This window comes from Taudactylus pleione, unplaced genomic scaffold, assembly GCF_031769625.1.
Source record: "Taudactylus pleione unplaced genomic scaffold, aTauple2 ptg001005l, whole genome shotgun sequence".
NCBI classification, from domain to species: Eukaryota; Metazoa; Chordata; class Amphibia; order Anura; family Myobatrachidae; genus Taudactylus; species Taudactylus pleione.
Genome location: NW_028285406.1, coordinates 257,218 through 273,368, shown reverse-complemented (window position 1 = coordinate 273,368; position 16,151 = coordinate 257,218). Strand labels below are relative to the sequence as shown.

The window sequence follows — 16,151 nt, the reverse complement described above, 5'->3', positions numbered from 1 at the left end:
AGAGCCAAAACCAAAACACAGGGGTCAGCGCACATGTCTAATATTTAGCATATTCTACTATCACATCTCCTGATGTTGACCATCCACTAATACTACTGTTGACTCCATGAGTAAAGCATATGCATATTGCTAAGTGGAATCTTATACAGCCAGCTCTACCAGTATAATGTGACTTTATGTTGGGGACGCATTTTACGCTCGCCATTTAGATGCAAATTCCTTTCAACTCAGCATGAGCCCCTGGATGTGTATGAAGCGCGGGGATTCACTGGGAACAGTAACCGTCCTCATAATCCTCTAAGAACGCAGAAATGTCATCACAGAGCTGTTTCTTCCCAGGATTCCTGCACTCAGCATTATTCGGCCACATTTCAATCCATGTATTCTTGGTAATCATGTAAAGACACCTGTAGGAAGATGGTCAAGACATGGGACATTAAATATATCCTCCATTAATAATAATAATTCACTATTGCTCAAATGATAACTCTATATATGAACTTGTTTTTGTAAAGGTAAGTACATTGGGCCTGATTCAGCTTTGGGAATAAAGTAAGAAAGAGCAAGTAACTGAGCATCTTGGTAAAACCATGCTACAATGCAGGTGGGGCAGAAGTAAAATGTGCAGAGAGATTTAGGGCTATATTTCGGGCTGCCTACCCTCCCGATTTGGTAGGGAGCCTCCCAAATATCGGGTGCCGCTCCAAACCCCCCAGAAAGGCAAGCAAGGCTCCCGGCTGCCTCATAGAATCCCCGCAGCGTGGGGGGGGCAGTGACGCGATTCGCGTAGTAATGGCCCCACCCTCTGCTTCACAATGCCGCTATTTTTGGCATTGTGAAGAGGAGGCGGAGCCCCCAATGCCTCATAAATACCCGGCCACGCCCCCTGCTGCACGCAGACATTCAGCTCCCTCCCGGAAGGAGGGATCTGAATGTCGGCAAGTATGGTATATTTACTAAAGTGAGAATTTTTAGATGTGGAGATGTTGCCCGTAGCAACCAATCAGATTCTACTTAACATTTAACTAGCACCTTCTAGAATCTGATTGGTTGCCATGGGCAACATCTCCACTTCTAAAAACTCTCACATTAGTAAATTTACCCCTTAGAGTTGGGAGGAGTGTGTCCAAACTAAAATTTAAGTTGTAGTGGAACAATAATGCTGTCCGGCATTTGTAGGCTACATGCAGAAGCAGCCAGTATTTACTCTGCATGCAAATAAAATATATGTATTTTGCACTAATTGCATTGCACCATGGTTTGTCCAGGTAATCAGTTAGTTACTCTATCTAATGGTGCATACACATGGTCAGATTTGTTGTCAGATATGAACAGGGCTGTTGAGAGCCTGGCAGGGCCCAGGTAATGGAGGGGGTGTGGCCCAATCGCGAGAGGCGTGGCCACGTCCCCTTGAAAAAAAAATAAACACTCATTACTTTTTCAGTGTGATCGCTCCCCCCCACAGCCATAGGGGACTGCTCCAGCTGCTGCAGCAGCCGCAAGCAGTCTCACACAGTAGCCCAGCACAAGCTGTGTGCTGAGCTGATGTGAAGGAGGGGGGGGGGGGGCGGACTTGGGCCCCGCCAGGCCCCTCTAGCAAGCCCGAGGCCGGGTAAACTGTACCCGCTCCCCCCCACCCTCTCGGCGCCCATGAATATGAACGATAACGATTTTAAAAATTGTTCAATCGTTCATATCTGAAAGAAAATCTGACATATGGGCCAGCAACGATGAACGATATCTGACATCTGATGTGTTTGCAGTCAGATATGGACGATTTCATTAATTTTAATACTGTCTGACATCATTCAATCATTCAAATCGTTGCTAAAATCGTTCAAATCGTTGGTAAACTTGTTCAATCGTTCATTGTTCATCTGACAGATCTGACCGTGTGTATGCACCATTAAATACTCTTTTCCCAAATCTGAATCAGGCCAATTGAGGGCAGGTAATCTGAATGCCTATTTGGTTTTGTTATCCTGTGTCCTTTCTAACCAACATGGGTTTGGCAAGGAATACTAAAGGTTATTGAATATAGAGCAGGCGGTTTCAAAGAATGTCTAATAGAAAAAGGGCCAATCTAGCTATTTGACAAATATGTTACCTGGCTCAATAAAGTTCTGATAAGCCTCTCTAAGCACTTAGGAAACATGGGTGTGCTTACAATAAGTGCAGGAGAGTATATTAATACATTGGGCTACATTGTAGATCCATGTTTAATATACATATTTTGTCCTCTGATTAGACATAAGGGCCCTCATTCAGAGCCGTACGCTCTGAGCAGAGCGCACGCTCTGAATGAGGGCCGCCCTCCATAATTATGGAGCGTCCTCCTGGACGCTCATATAGCTGTGGGTCACCACCCACAGCCTATACGAGCGTGCAGTTTGATGGCCACGATGGTCGTGACCATCGCGACCATCGCCACTGCGAGCCGGAGCCTGCGGTTGAGGTTTTCAACCGTAAGGCCCGGAGTGATTTTGGCTCTATCAGAGCCAAAATCACTCCCACTGACATCACTAGTGATGTCAGTGGGCCGGCTTCTGACGGTAGGCGTTCCCTTGGGAACGCCCCTGTCAGGGAGGCATGCCCCCAGCATGCCCACCAAAGGGGGCGTGCTGTCAATCAACATCGACAGCACGCCCCCTTTGATCAGACACAACGAGCGAAGGAAAGTCCTTCGCTCGTCGCGTCTGGCACATGCGCACGACGGAGCTCCCGCCGTCGTGCGCTTGCTCAGTGCACAACATCGACCCACTTGCGAGTGGACAGCCGCTCGCGAGTGGGTCTGAATCAGGCTCAATATGTTATTGCTAGCATATTTTAAAAAGAGATATATCTTAATGTTAAGAATTGTTCACTGGGGAATATTTGTGACCAAGGAGTTTGAAATCAGATTACAACATTTGGTTTGTGACATTCCAATTTTAAAGTCTTTTTATTCAATTGGGGTTGGGTACATTTCTTAGACAGTCAAAATGTAGACATTCAAAACATAGACACCATAATGTTGACAAGTACAATATTTAGACAACTATAAACTGTTGATATGGACTATTTGTCGACATTTGCTGACATTTAATATGTATACTACAGATGAGCAGTTCGGTCTCCCTGGAAACCAAACACACCCAAATGTAGGGAGGGGTTCAGAGTTGAATCGAGTCCCAATTTGGAATCACTTGGGGGCTCTGAGGAGAACAGTGTCCTGATTTGGGTCTTCTCGCAATTCAGAACATGGATTTAAAAAAACGGATCTTGCAGGTTTTGTATTGTACTACCCGTGTGGTTTCAAGTGCTATGAAGTGGTCAAAATTAACTGGAGATTAATGTTATTGATGTTAATAATACTAAAGGAACAAAAACATGTCCAAATTAAATGACTTTTGCTGTTTTTATAATTTTTTTAAGAAATCCAAAACCAAAACTGAATGGCAACCAAAACACTTGAGGGTGATTTTGCCAAAACCAAAACATGATGATGATTTATAACCAAAACACTGGAGTCTGAGCACATCACTAATGTATACAGTCAAAACGTTGGCAGTTACTGTACATCATCTAGACATGGACATCATTTATACATTTACTGTATAGACAGTTTTAATATCGACAGGATCAAAATGTTGACAGTTAAAATTTAGACATGGTTAGAATGTTAACATTTTAAATATGTAGAAAACAACATAACATTGACAAAACAAGTACACACACTTAATAAGTCGACAATTAAAGTAGAGACAAATCATAAGGTAGACAACCAAAATGTAGACACAGTAAAAATGCTGACTCTCATAACGCTATGATTCTGACAGATAGTGTCCCACTGAAAGCTGGAACCACACAGGCCAGCATGCCTTGCCACAGATATGCTGTTAGGGCCTGCTGAAAATATATATTGCAGGGCAAAATGGCATGCGCAGTTCCACAGCAGCATACAATAATTGTCATGCCCGCAATTGCTACTATCGCTCAACCCTATCACGGCAGTGCTGCTGTTAGGGCATGCTAAAACTGTGGAAGGGCATGCTGACACATGTCAAAGTCAAATAATTGGTTATGATCATTGTGCAATTATTATCTAATCGTCTATGGTCTGACGATGTGTTACCACGACGCTACTTTGCATTGGCGCAATACAATGCGCAGAAATGCAATTCCACGGCATACACACGCTGATGCACATAACGCACACACATATAAATGCATATATACATATATACATACGGACGCTCATATGCGTATGCACATACTTACACATGGTCGATCATCTGTATATAGTCACATACATACCGACACATATTTTCTATTTTCAATACACAGACGCACATATGCAAACGCATACATATAAAATGGTTCCCACACATTATAGTTAATAACCAGAGTTATTAGAGGTTTTGTTTGTGAATAATTATGATGTAATATGTGCTTAAACGAGATCCAAGGTTTAGAATACAGTGGACATGTCATGTTTGGTATCATACTAAATCCCTGTTTATTTGCAGACATCCGTTTCTATCGGCGAAGGATTCGCATCTTGCGTTCGCTAGTTATGGATTATAGGGAGTTATTGGTTAGAATGCTATTCTCTGTATGCAGTGTTTTTAGCCAGTTTAAACTAGTTCTTCGGAGGGAACTTGCACAAAGAAGCTGTTGGAAAACCGAACCATACCTCTGATGACACCATATGAACTGACCAATGACCAGATTGACCATATGCAAGAAGCAATGAAAACATGCCAACTTGTCCCTTTGTTATCCTTGTAACCTGTACCGTATATATGCTGTGTGCTGGGCTCAGTGTTCAGTCATTCTCCATTTTGGATGACCGCAGGATTCAGGATTGAAGGACTGCATAGTGGGACCAGTAGAGTATGCGTATGTATCGACTTGTACTTATATATATCTTATTGCTTTATATTCTAATTGTTAAATCTTTCCCTGTTTACATAAATAACTTTTTGTGCTTTGGAACCACAAGATTGGACTGGAAAGCAATTCTTTCTTAAGCGACTTGCAGCGCTAAATAGCGACTAGCGACTATAGGAATTAATACATGCGTAGTTACACAGCAACATACATTAATTGCCACATCCATATTTGCCACAAACACTAATCCCCTTCATAGTAGTGCTAAAGAATGATAAGAACGTTAGCGCTGATCCCCTACCCTTTATAAATGACAATCAAAAGCATCTACAACTGCCTATATCTTGACTCCAGGTTACAGTACGAGCAGTGACTGATATTTTCAATGTCAACATTTTGACCTTTTATATTTTTGGATCAAAATCTCAACATATATTTTGAATGTAGGGTAAACAACTGTATATGTGTAGTTAACGTTATTGTTACTAGCACATTCTAACTACGAGATTGGTTCAAATCCTGATGCCGGAAGACCGGCAACAGAAGATCCCGACAGCTGAGTATTTTTTACTATTTCTAACCCTACCCCCTCCTAACCTTCCCTTAGGGGTGCCTAACTCTAACCTCCCCCCCAAGTGCCTAACCCTACCCCCCCCTGATGTGTGCCTAAACCTTACCCCCCTTCCCTGCAGCCTAAACCTAACCCTCCCAGTGGCGTGCCTAACCCTAACCTCCCCCCTGGGGGTGCCTAACCCTAACCCCCCCCAGGAGCCCCTAACCTAACCCTCCCCCCCCGCGGCTGTCTACATCTGCCGCCCGGTATACCTTCGTTCGGTATACAGGGCGTCGGGCTCTCGGCATAGGAATAATGATAGGGATTTCATTGCCTATCATTAGACCCCTGCTGGGATTAGACAGTTGGGAAGCCGGCTGTCGGCATTTCGACCGTCGGCTTCCTGACTGCATCCCCTAACTACAATACTGTCTTGATATTAATTTAATATATGTCTACAAATGCTATTCCATGTGTTTAAACACGTCCATTAATAATGAGAAGTAGCTGACTGCTGATATTAGCATATTAGCATAACAACAGTAGTATCTGCGTGATTGTCTATATTTTAAATGCAGACATATTAATTGCGTTTACATTTTGGCTTTTGGTTGGTTGCTGACCTTATTATTTACCTATATTTAAACTGTGTCTATATTTTGACTGTCAGCATTTATTTTTTCAATGTCAACATTTTGGCGTTATCAAAAATTTTACCATTGACCTTATGTCCATGATGGTCTTTTGGTTGTCAACATTTTTACCAGGCGCTCTATCAGATGTCTAATTTTTACCATGTCGACAGTATGACAGTCAACATTTTGGTATCAACCTTTTTGATTGTCTAAGTTTTGACTACATCCTGTAGTGGCAAATTGTCCCGCTGAGCATGCCAGTGATTTTGTGCTCAAAATGTCCATCTTATTTGAATAAATAAAACAACTGGGAGTGACAGAACTACATTGCTAGATTACCCTGATCCATTTGATGTGCGACCTTTGTACATCTGTGCTCCATCGTGCGCATGCGCGAGACCCGAATAACGACGGCCAAGCCGTCATTATGGGTCTCGCACCAAAGGGGGCGTGCTGTCGATGGTGAGTGACAGCACGCCCCCTTTGGTGGGCGTGCCGGGGGCGTTGCAGCCCAGACGGAGGCGTCCCCATGGGAACGCCTACCATCTGGGGCCGGCCCCACTGACATCACTAGTGATGTCAGTGGGAGTGCTTTTGGCTCTGATAGAGCCAAAAGCACTCCAGGGCTTGTGGCAACGAGACCCTACTATAAGGGTATCGTTGCAAGACCGATGGTCGCGATGTTCTTGACCATCGCGACCATCACCATGGACACTTGCATAAGCTGTGGGTGGTAACCCACAGCTATGCGAGCGTCCAAGAGGCCGCTTCCAAAAAATAAAAAAAACGCCCTGATTTAGAGCGGGCGCTCGTTCAGAGCGTCCGGCTCTGAATCAGGCCCTGAGTGCAAACTTATGTCACAGAGACTGTACCAGGAGCTTAAGTTCATGCCAGACACCCAGAGGCTAAACATATGGTGGTGCCACCACTGGTGGCTCCAGCGTTTGCATGCACCAGCATCTATTAATACACTGTTGAGGGGGCAAAGTAGGAAGCAATGCACCAGTAATCCTGCCTGTTGTGTATAATCTCCAGTCACTTCCCCCAGTTCTCTATAGCCTCATCTCCACTTGAGTCTCTTCAGCCTCATTCCCCTGTGTTTCTGCAGCACCAGCCCCAGTGTCACTCCAGCCCCCAGTGTTTCTCTAGCTCCAGCCAGCCTCTTCTGTATATCTAGCTCCCCAGTGACTCTCCAGCTCCCACCAGTCCCTTTCTGACTCTCTAGCCCGGCAGTGTCTCAGAGGTTCCAGCCATCCTCCTTCTGTCTCTCCAGCCCCCCCAGAGTCTTTTTTAGCTCCAACCAGTTCACTTCCATCTCTACAGCTGCCTCCAGTGTCTCTCAAACTCCAGTCAGCCCCCAGTCAGTCTCTCCATCCCCCCTCCCAGTGTCTCCGCAGTTTCAGCCAGCCCTGCAGCGCCTCTCCTGCTCCTGCCCCCACATCCCTCTGGCTCCAGCCTATAGACAGTTACCTTCTTCTGGGTCTTTTGGCTGCTCCTATTTGCACAGCAGCTCCTTTCTTCTGTGTGGTGCGGCATTACATCATGATGTTACACGCACCACATACCAAATCTTCAGGCACTGTTGGCGGTTTGTGCAATAAAGCTTTATTTATTTTGACTCACAATGAACAAAAAAAAAAACTTTATTGAACCAGCCACCAGTAGTGTCTGAAGACACGAGACAGCGGCTCCCTGGACCCCACAGATAAGTCCATCTATAACCGCCACCTGTACTGCTGCAGTGATTAGCAGGGCTCAGACAGCAGTTATACTCCTTGTACCCCCCTGTCACCAGGCATGCTCCTCAGTGGCCCGCTAACAGCTGGCACCTGGAGGTCAATGACTCCACTGCCACCAGGAGCTCCATCACTGGACTACACAATTATACTAAAGTGATTTGGAGACCTGTGTCCCTTCTTTGTAGATGGTGGCAGACTACTAGTTCAGTGGCTCTCAAAATCGGTCCTCAGGACCCCACACAGGTCATGTTTTCCAGGTCACCCAGCACAGGTGTATTCATTACTCACTGACACATTTTAAAAGATCCACAGGTGGAGCTAATTATTGCACTTGTGTGTCTGTGAGGAGACCTGGAAAACATGAACTGTTTGGGGTCCTGAGGACCGAGTTTGAGAACCTCTGTACTAGTTTAAAGATACACATATAGAGGGGTGTATGGTATAACTGAAAGAGTGATACACTATCAATTGTAAGAATAGTATGAAGCTCTGCCCTTGCGATGACAGAAATTGGAGACCTGCATGACTGCAGTCCTGAAACTATTGGTACATGTCAGTGGTATACGCATAGGATCCTGACTATGGAAATTTCTGTATTAACAGTAACTCCTGCGTATGTGCCAGTTGCCTTAAGAAAATGATGTTGTCTGTTATTCCTAAAGTTTTGTTTGTTTAAGAAAATAGAAAGCGAAAGTTGCATAGACTTGAGTTTAAATAAGAATCCTGGGGTTTTTGCTGATTGGCTGTCTTGACAGCCTTGTTACTAGGCAGATTAAGTGGGTTTAAGGTATCAGGTGGTTGTTAGCTGACCAATGGTGTGAACTGTGGGTGTATCTGCGATTGGGGGTATAAAAGAGGTGGTGTGCAGGTGATCAGCCTCTTTGTCGAGTCAGCAATAAGCCAATGGAGATCTTATGCAGTTCCTTTTCAGTGAGTCGGGTATGGGTTCCCAACGGTCAGAGTGCTGACAATCAGAAATACAGACAGCGGCATCTCGATGGTCAAAATCCTGGCAGATTTAGGGAAGTTTTCTAACCCCTAACCCAGGGGTGGGGAACCTTTTTTCTGCAGAGGGCCACTTTGATATATATAATATTATTCGCGGGCCTGGTGCAGGCTACGCCCCCTCTGTGTGATGTTACACAGAGGCGGGGCCACAATCATCGGTGATTACAGCAATGCCCGGAGCATGCTAAGGATGCTCCAGGAGCTGTAAGGGCAGCGGTATGACCATCTGAAGTGTCCTAAGGATGCTCCTGGCGGCACTGCTGCATAGACTCTGGCTGCAGGGTGCTATTCTAGGCACCCTGCTAGCCAGATGAGGCTAGCAGAAAAAAGCCAGACCAAATGATTCCGGGGGCCTTATACAGCCCCCGGGCCAGAGGTTCCCCATCCCTGTCCTAACCTAACCCTCCCCCTAACCTAACCCACCTCTCCCACAGCCTATCCCTCCAATCCCGCAGCCTAACCCTAAAACTCCCCTCCCACAGCATAACCCTAACCCTACCCCAAGTGCCCAACCCTAATACTCCTCCTACCCCTAACCTAACCAAAGCCTCCCCTTAACCCTAATACCATTGGAATGTGTCAGGATCCTGACCGCCGGGTTGCCACTCTCGATATTGTGACTGTCGGAATCCTGACAACATCCCTTTTTCATTAAATAACTACTAGAACACTAAAACCCAACAGTTAATAAAAAAATGGTTAAAAAAAATATTATCCATTCCTAGAATTTGCGTTTAACTATAGTAGCATCACAAGAGCAACGAGCGGTCAATTCATCCACGCTCTCTAAGATCAAAGATGAAAGCGGTCATATGCACTATGACACATAGGGGATTGTTCACAGGTTCCAACAATATTGTTCTAAATTGTATAACACTGAGATTAGACCTGGAACACGATGGAATGAGACTGAAGCCCAGCTCCACTCATTCCAGTTTCCTCATTTATCTTACAGAATATTTCTTTACTAACACTTACCCAGAAGCCGTGTCCCAGAGATCCTTACTCACACCCCAGATCAGGTACTCTCGGCCTTCCTGTAACTGTAAGGCCTTCTGGCATCGTGCATGGCTGATAAAGCTGCGTTTCAGATTCTGAGGTTCTATATCTAGTCCTAGAAACAGACAATAGTGACATAAAAAGGTGATTTCTCAGAAAATTCAGAGAAAACAAAAGCACATTCCATTCATTTTCCAACATGGAATTCATATAAAACTGCTGACAGCCACGTGATGGATCTTGTCTAGATCAGACACGTGGCTATCAGAAGTTTTATATTAATTCCATGTTGGAAAATTAATATTGATTTCCATTTATCAAGTGATTGATTCATGTAGGGCTTTATTTGACGTTTTCACATTGCCCAAAATAATATGTTCCAATTACTGTTATTCACAGATTACAATCTAAGGAGTCAATCCTATTAGATGCGAATTGTGAGGTGCGAGTTGCTCATTTTGCAATCCAATGAGCAACTCGCACTCAGTCAGATTGAATTCGCACCTCCCTGAGCGATGGAGAGGACATTTTTTTATTTAATTTTAAAATGTGGGACACTGTGCTGAACCCCTTGGACATCCCCTCTAATGACCAATTAGGCAATTGGAAGTTTCAATTAGCTTAATTAGTCCAATAATTACATGTAATTTTTTGCGGTTTTAAAAAAAAATTTCCACAAATTACCCCAAAATCAACTTTTTCGTTAGTTTACCCCAAATTTAATTACAATAATTTTTCAGTTGAAAAATAATTGTTTTTATCATTGTTTTTATTATTTTTATCATTATTTTTTAAAGTGCCCTCAAAGTAGCCGAAAATCACCCTTTTTTCCTACTTTTTTGTGCATTTTTCGTTTCATTCATTTGAGATTAAACAAAAAAAAAAGTTTGTTTTTTTATCATTTTCTTGCATTAAAAAATAAAAATCAGCCATTTGGCACCATGTAAAAACCAACTGTACCTTCCTAATGCCCACAAACAGCCTTCTATACGGTCCTGCTAAATAAATTATTAATTTTGGGGGGTCTAGGATGGTCTCCCCACATTTTCCTGCATTTCTCGCAAATCTCATTTGTCAGTCAATTCGCACCCCCTCCGCTGCCAGCAGTGCGAATAGGCATTTTTAATTGGATTGGAGAATTCTCAGGAGCGCGCTTCGTGGCGAAGTGTGGGAGTTTCAATAAACAAACTCGCTACTCGCCATTCACACCTAATCGGATTGAGCCCTAAGAATCATATTTTTAGAACCTCAATAAGGAATCAAATCATAGGTTATATGTGCTAACAGTACACATATAATGCTGTGTTTAGCCTGCTTTGCTGAATATCGATGTGAAGCTGGTTTACTTTGAGATTTCAGGGCAAAGCTGATGGTAAGTAACAGCTAGTGACATACATGCTCAGATGGCGCTATGTGCTAGTAGCAGGGGGTCGGAGCACCCTGTGCCGGCTCTCTCTAGCGTGACTGAAAATGGGGGAGTGGTCTAATTACCATAGGTCACGCCTTCCTATGTGACGTTATTTGGAGGCGTGCCCGCATGGCATCCCTCCAAACAACATCAGGCTGGGGGGGGAGCCTCACTAGCTGGGCTTCCCCCAGCCTTCTGCCATCACTGAATGGATCCAGCACGCATGCGTGCAGCATCCATTCAGACTCCAGGGTCCGGTGAGGGTCCCCAACCTCCCGATTTGGCCACCCGCAGGCCACTTCGACCCATGGGTGGAACAGTGGGAAAGGACTGTCCCGCTGAAATTGGGATGTTGGGGAGGGGTGCGCCCTCAATGGGTGGCGCCCCTGTTCGACCACACTGGATGAACACCCCTAGAGCCGGCCCTGGCTAGTAGTAAGTGACGAAAAGCTCTGCCCATAGGGCTTCACTACCATAGCTGGCTATGGGGTCATTGGCCCTGAATTAACTACCATACACAACCGCGATTACGCACGCAATCGGCTGATTCTTGCATTCTGCGCATGCATATGCATTGCAGTGCACATGCACAAACTAGCCATTGCGATCAGAACTGCGACCGCAGTGACTACGCAGACCCATCGCAGAGTGATTGATAGGAAGTGACGTTTGTGGGAGGTGACAGAGGGCTGGTCGGGCGAACGTAGATGTGCCAGTGCATTCTAACGCCGTTGCAGTGGCATGCATAATTTATCCACTGCGATGGTAATACTGGGTATGGGATGCGCTTCGGGCTGGTGGTGGTGTTGTGGGATACAGGGGGTTGGATGATGGAAGGGGGGAAGGTGTGAGGACAGAAAAAGGAGGGAGGGGGGGAGGGAGAGAGAGAGAGGGGGGGTCCAGGTGTGGATGTTGCTGCACCCTATAGTAGGGGTACCTGATCCTACTATTGGATAGATATGGTAAGATTGGAGGGTATGTGTGCTCCTTGGTTGTGTGTATTGGTGGGGAGAGGGAGGAGGGAAAAAATGGGGGGGTTGGGGGGAGCAGATGGCTGTGTGTTGTGGTGGATGTGTTGTGGTAGGACTGAAATACTGGAGGCTGGATGGGTGGTGGAAGAAACAAATACGTTTATTTGTATCTGTGTGTGTACATAGGGGGTGGGAGTTGCTCAGTAGGAGGCACAGAGCTCCTGGAAGATAAATGTCTCTTAGATGGTTCGTGGCAGCACACACTGCCCAGTTGTTGGTGGTTTGGGGTGACAGGGCGTATCCACAGTGTAGGGAGTAGGGTCAACCCTTTCAGGGGGCTCCTTGACATGTGGTCCTGACTACTGCATGCTTCCCTGCTGGACCTATGGTCGACAGACTTCTGAACTGGGATGCCCTGTTGGAGGTGATCAGGGGTGCTCCCACTTTGCGGCGTCCCGCACTGGTGTGTTGGTGTGGGATCAGTTCTTCTCAAAGTCCAGTATGATGCTGCGGTGGGGGACGTGCACTGTTTCAGTGGCTCACGTCCGTGGATGCAGTGCAGGTAAAACCTGTGCTGTGTGCGGTGGTGTGATGAGCATGTGCAGCGCTGTCGGTTTGGGTTCCTGGGTCCCTGACCCTTTGGTGGATGGCCGGTCAGGCGTGCACAGACTCTGACCACCAAGCCTGGTGGGGAGTGTGCACGCGGTGGGGGGTGGGGCTGTGCGTGCAGCGTGGCTGGCGGAGGCTGGGGCTGGTGTGAGTGGGGACCAGTGTCCGGTTAAGTGCAGCTGCTGCCGTTCAGGTGCCCAGATTGGGGCGGATGTAGATGCAGGTGGGTTCAAGATGGGTAGGTGTCTGGGGGTCTCCAACGCATTTCGGCACAGGTGCCTTCTTCAAGGAGTTGTGAGATGATCAGTGCTTCTGAGGTTCTTATGTAGTGCACTTCCGGGGGTGCAGGTGTGGTCAGGTGACTCAAGGGGCCAATGGTGTGTTTGAGAGGTAATGCAGTGCAGGTGTGTGCAGGGATTTGCTGAATGGTGATGCGGTGCAGGTGTGTGCAAGGACTAGCTGGAGTGATAAGTGTAATCAGATTAAACCAATGGTGTGTTTGAATGGTCATGTGGTGCAGGTGTGTGCAGGGACTTGCTGAATGGTAATGCAGTGCAGGTGTGTGCAGGGACTTGCTGAATGGTGATGAGGTTCAGGTGTGTGCAGGGGCTGATTGCGTGGTGGTTACTAATGTACTGGCTGGGGTTGGGTGTGTCTTGTATGTGTGATTGGGATGGGTTATAGTTGTGTGTTGTGAAGTATGATGGTTTTTGGTGTATGGTGTCATCCTATGGAGTTGCAGTGGAGCAATAACTTCAGTCTTATGTTGGGGTGGTGGTTGGTTCGGGTGTGCATTATTTGGAGATGATTGACTGGATCTCATTGTCTATGTTGAGACCGCGGGTGTGAAAGTGTCCAGAGTGAATATCCATTTTAATTCTTCTTTATTGAGTCTTTTGGTTATGTCACCCCCTCTCCAGTTGTGAGTGATGGTCTTGATACCTAGGATACCTAGGAATTCAATGTCCTTGGGGTTACTTTGGTGTTTCTCCAGGAAATGTAGGGGAATGTTGTGGTTTTCTGATTGGTTTCTGATGCTTCTGAGGTGCTCTGCTAATCTTGTTTTAAGTGGCCTCGTGGTTCTGCCTACGTACTGTAGTTTGCATGTGCATCTTAATAGGTAAACTACGTGGCTGGTGTTGCAGGAAATGTGTTCCTGTATCTTGTATGTATTACCTGTTTTGGTGGAGGTGAAAGTGGTAGTAGGTATTGTGCTTCTGTAATCTAGAGTGCGGCAATTGTTTGAGAGTAGGTGGTGGGATGTGGTTTGAGACTAATTTGCTTTTGATGTTTGGAGCATTTCTGTATATTGTCATGGGGAGTCCTGGGAGTGTGTCTGTGAGTGATTCGTCTTTTAGGAGCAGATTCCAGTGTTTCTGAATGATGTGTGTTTAATCAGTCCTGCACTTTCGTTGTATTGTGGACAAGGTATCTAGGTAATACATACAAGATACAGGAACACACCCCTGATCACCTCAAACAGGGCATCCCAGTTCAGAAGTCTGTCGACCATAGGTCCAGCAGGGAAGCATGCAGTAGTCAGGACCACATGTCAAGGAGCCCCCTGAAAGGGTTGACCCTACTCCCCACACTGTGGATACGCCCTGTCACCCCAAATCACCAACAACTGGGCAGTGTGTGCTGCCACGAACCATCTAAGAGACATTTATCTTCCAGGAGCACTGTGCCTCCTACTGAGCAACTCCCACCCCCTATGTGCACACACAGATACAAATAAACGTATTTGTTTCTTCCACCATCCATCCAGCCTCCAGTATTTCTGTTCTACCACAACACACAGCCATCTGCTCCCCCCAACCTCCCCCCGTTTTTTCCCTCCTCCCTCTCCCCACCAATACACACACACAACCAAGGAGTGCACGTACCCTCCAATCTTACCATATCTATCCACTGCGATGCCTACTCAGCCTGGGGCCTGATAGCGTGCGTGGTTGTTAGCAATTCCTGGGTAAGGTCAGAGCTTGTGCACGTGTGCATGAGGCTGCAATGGTAATTGATGTTACCGATGGTTTTGCAGTCTTGCTAAACATTACGGATGTGTGGCAAGTAAAGTGGGCGTCCTTATGTAGTGCTACGAGGGCATAGCATCGCAATGGATTAGCATACTATCACAGCTGAACTGCGTGCGTAATCGCTATTGCATTCGCAGTTCTGTAGTGAATCAGGCCCATTGTCATTTACAAAAACCTAAAGGGTCACTGGGGAAATATCAGTTTTCTCCAGGGTTTGCCATTTAATACATCTTAGAGATGTGGCAATAACCTGTGTTTCGGCAAATGTGCCCAAAAGTTTCATACAATGATACAATCACTTTATGAACAAGGCCAGAGAGCAATGAACAGAATGTAGAGGTGATGCGGGAGGCGTGGCCAAATGAGCAGGGTGTGGCCATATTCACAAATAAACAATGAACCTATTATTTTCGCCTGCAACATGTGCCAATGAGTGCCCCCTCCTTCCTCTACTGCACAGTTAGCCTGGGGCCTGCCATGCCCTTTAGACAAGCCTAGGCTAGAGTAATTTGTTTCTAAAATGTTTAGAAAATATAAGAGGTGTGGTATGTATTATATATAGTGGCACTAGGGCCGATTGCCAGATGGGGCGGTCCAGCTGCAAACCCCGGCCAAGTAACTCTGCCTCACAGTGCTCTGCTCGGCCGGGACACTGAAAGACGGGGGTGTGACAGATGTCGTTTCCTGCTCTCTTTTCTCACATCCTTATTAATGGATATTCCCTCTCATAAAGTCCATTGTAAGACACCAGACTAACTCGCCACAGCGATACATGTCTGCCTCTTCCCATTATTGCTGACACACAGACAGATTTGAACAGTGGCAGCCCTCCCCGCTGTTACACCTGGTTCGGGGAGGGCTAGGGATGGCCATCAGCCATCGATGATTCATAATGGTTTATGGCCGATGGCGAATGCTATGGGGAGAACCATATGGTTTTCCTCCACCGATGTCTAAACATAACTGAATTTTTATTTTACAAGGTGCAAGGACACTGAGCATAACCCCACAACCCGGCACCTGTGAAACCATGCCCCCAGATTATGATTGGTCCACAGGCCAGTCAGTCAAAAGACAGGGATGACCATCGGCCGATGAAACCATCGAAGGTCATCCATTGTATAGTTGGTAACCTACGATGGCTACTTGCTATTTTGCCATTGATGGTAACCATCGATGTGAACCACACTGATGGCCAGAGCGTGGGCATGGCCTAGTGGACACAGGGCGTGGCCTCGCAGGCCGAACAACCGTTTCAGACACTGCGGGGGTCCCGGAGGTGCAGACCGCCCCCCCCGGGGACCACTTAGTGTGCAGTGCTGTC

The 16,151-nt window shown here is 46.3% G+C and overlaps 1 protein-coding gene across 3 annotated transcripts in view; it reads right to left on the bottom strand.

Annotated features, from left to right (window-relative positions):
* Window positions 1–265: 265 nt before the first annotated feature.
* LOC148454321 (venom factor-like) overlaps window positions 266–16,151 on the bottom strand; it is a 184,853-nt gene continuing 168,967 nt past the window's right edge. For all 3 annotated transcript variants that reach the window (XM_088461041.1, XM_088461040.1, XM_088461042.1), the window contains exons 39-40: window positions 9,786–9,921; window positions 266–407 (exon numbers count right to left, since the gene is read on the bottom strand). In XM_088461041.1, coding sequence (XP_088317167.1) covers window positions 266–407; window positions 9,786–9,921 — 278 coding nt within the window. The remainder of the gene's footprint in view (window positions 408–9,785; window positions 9,922–16,151) is intronic.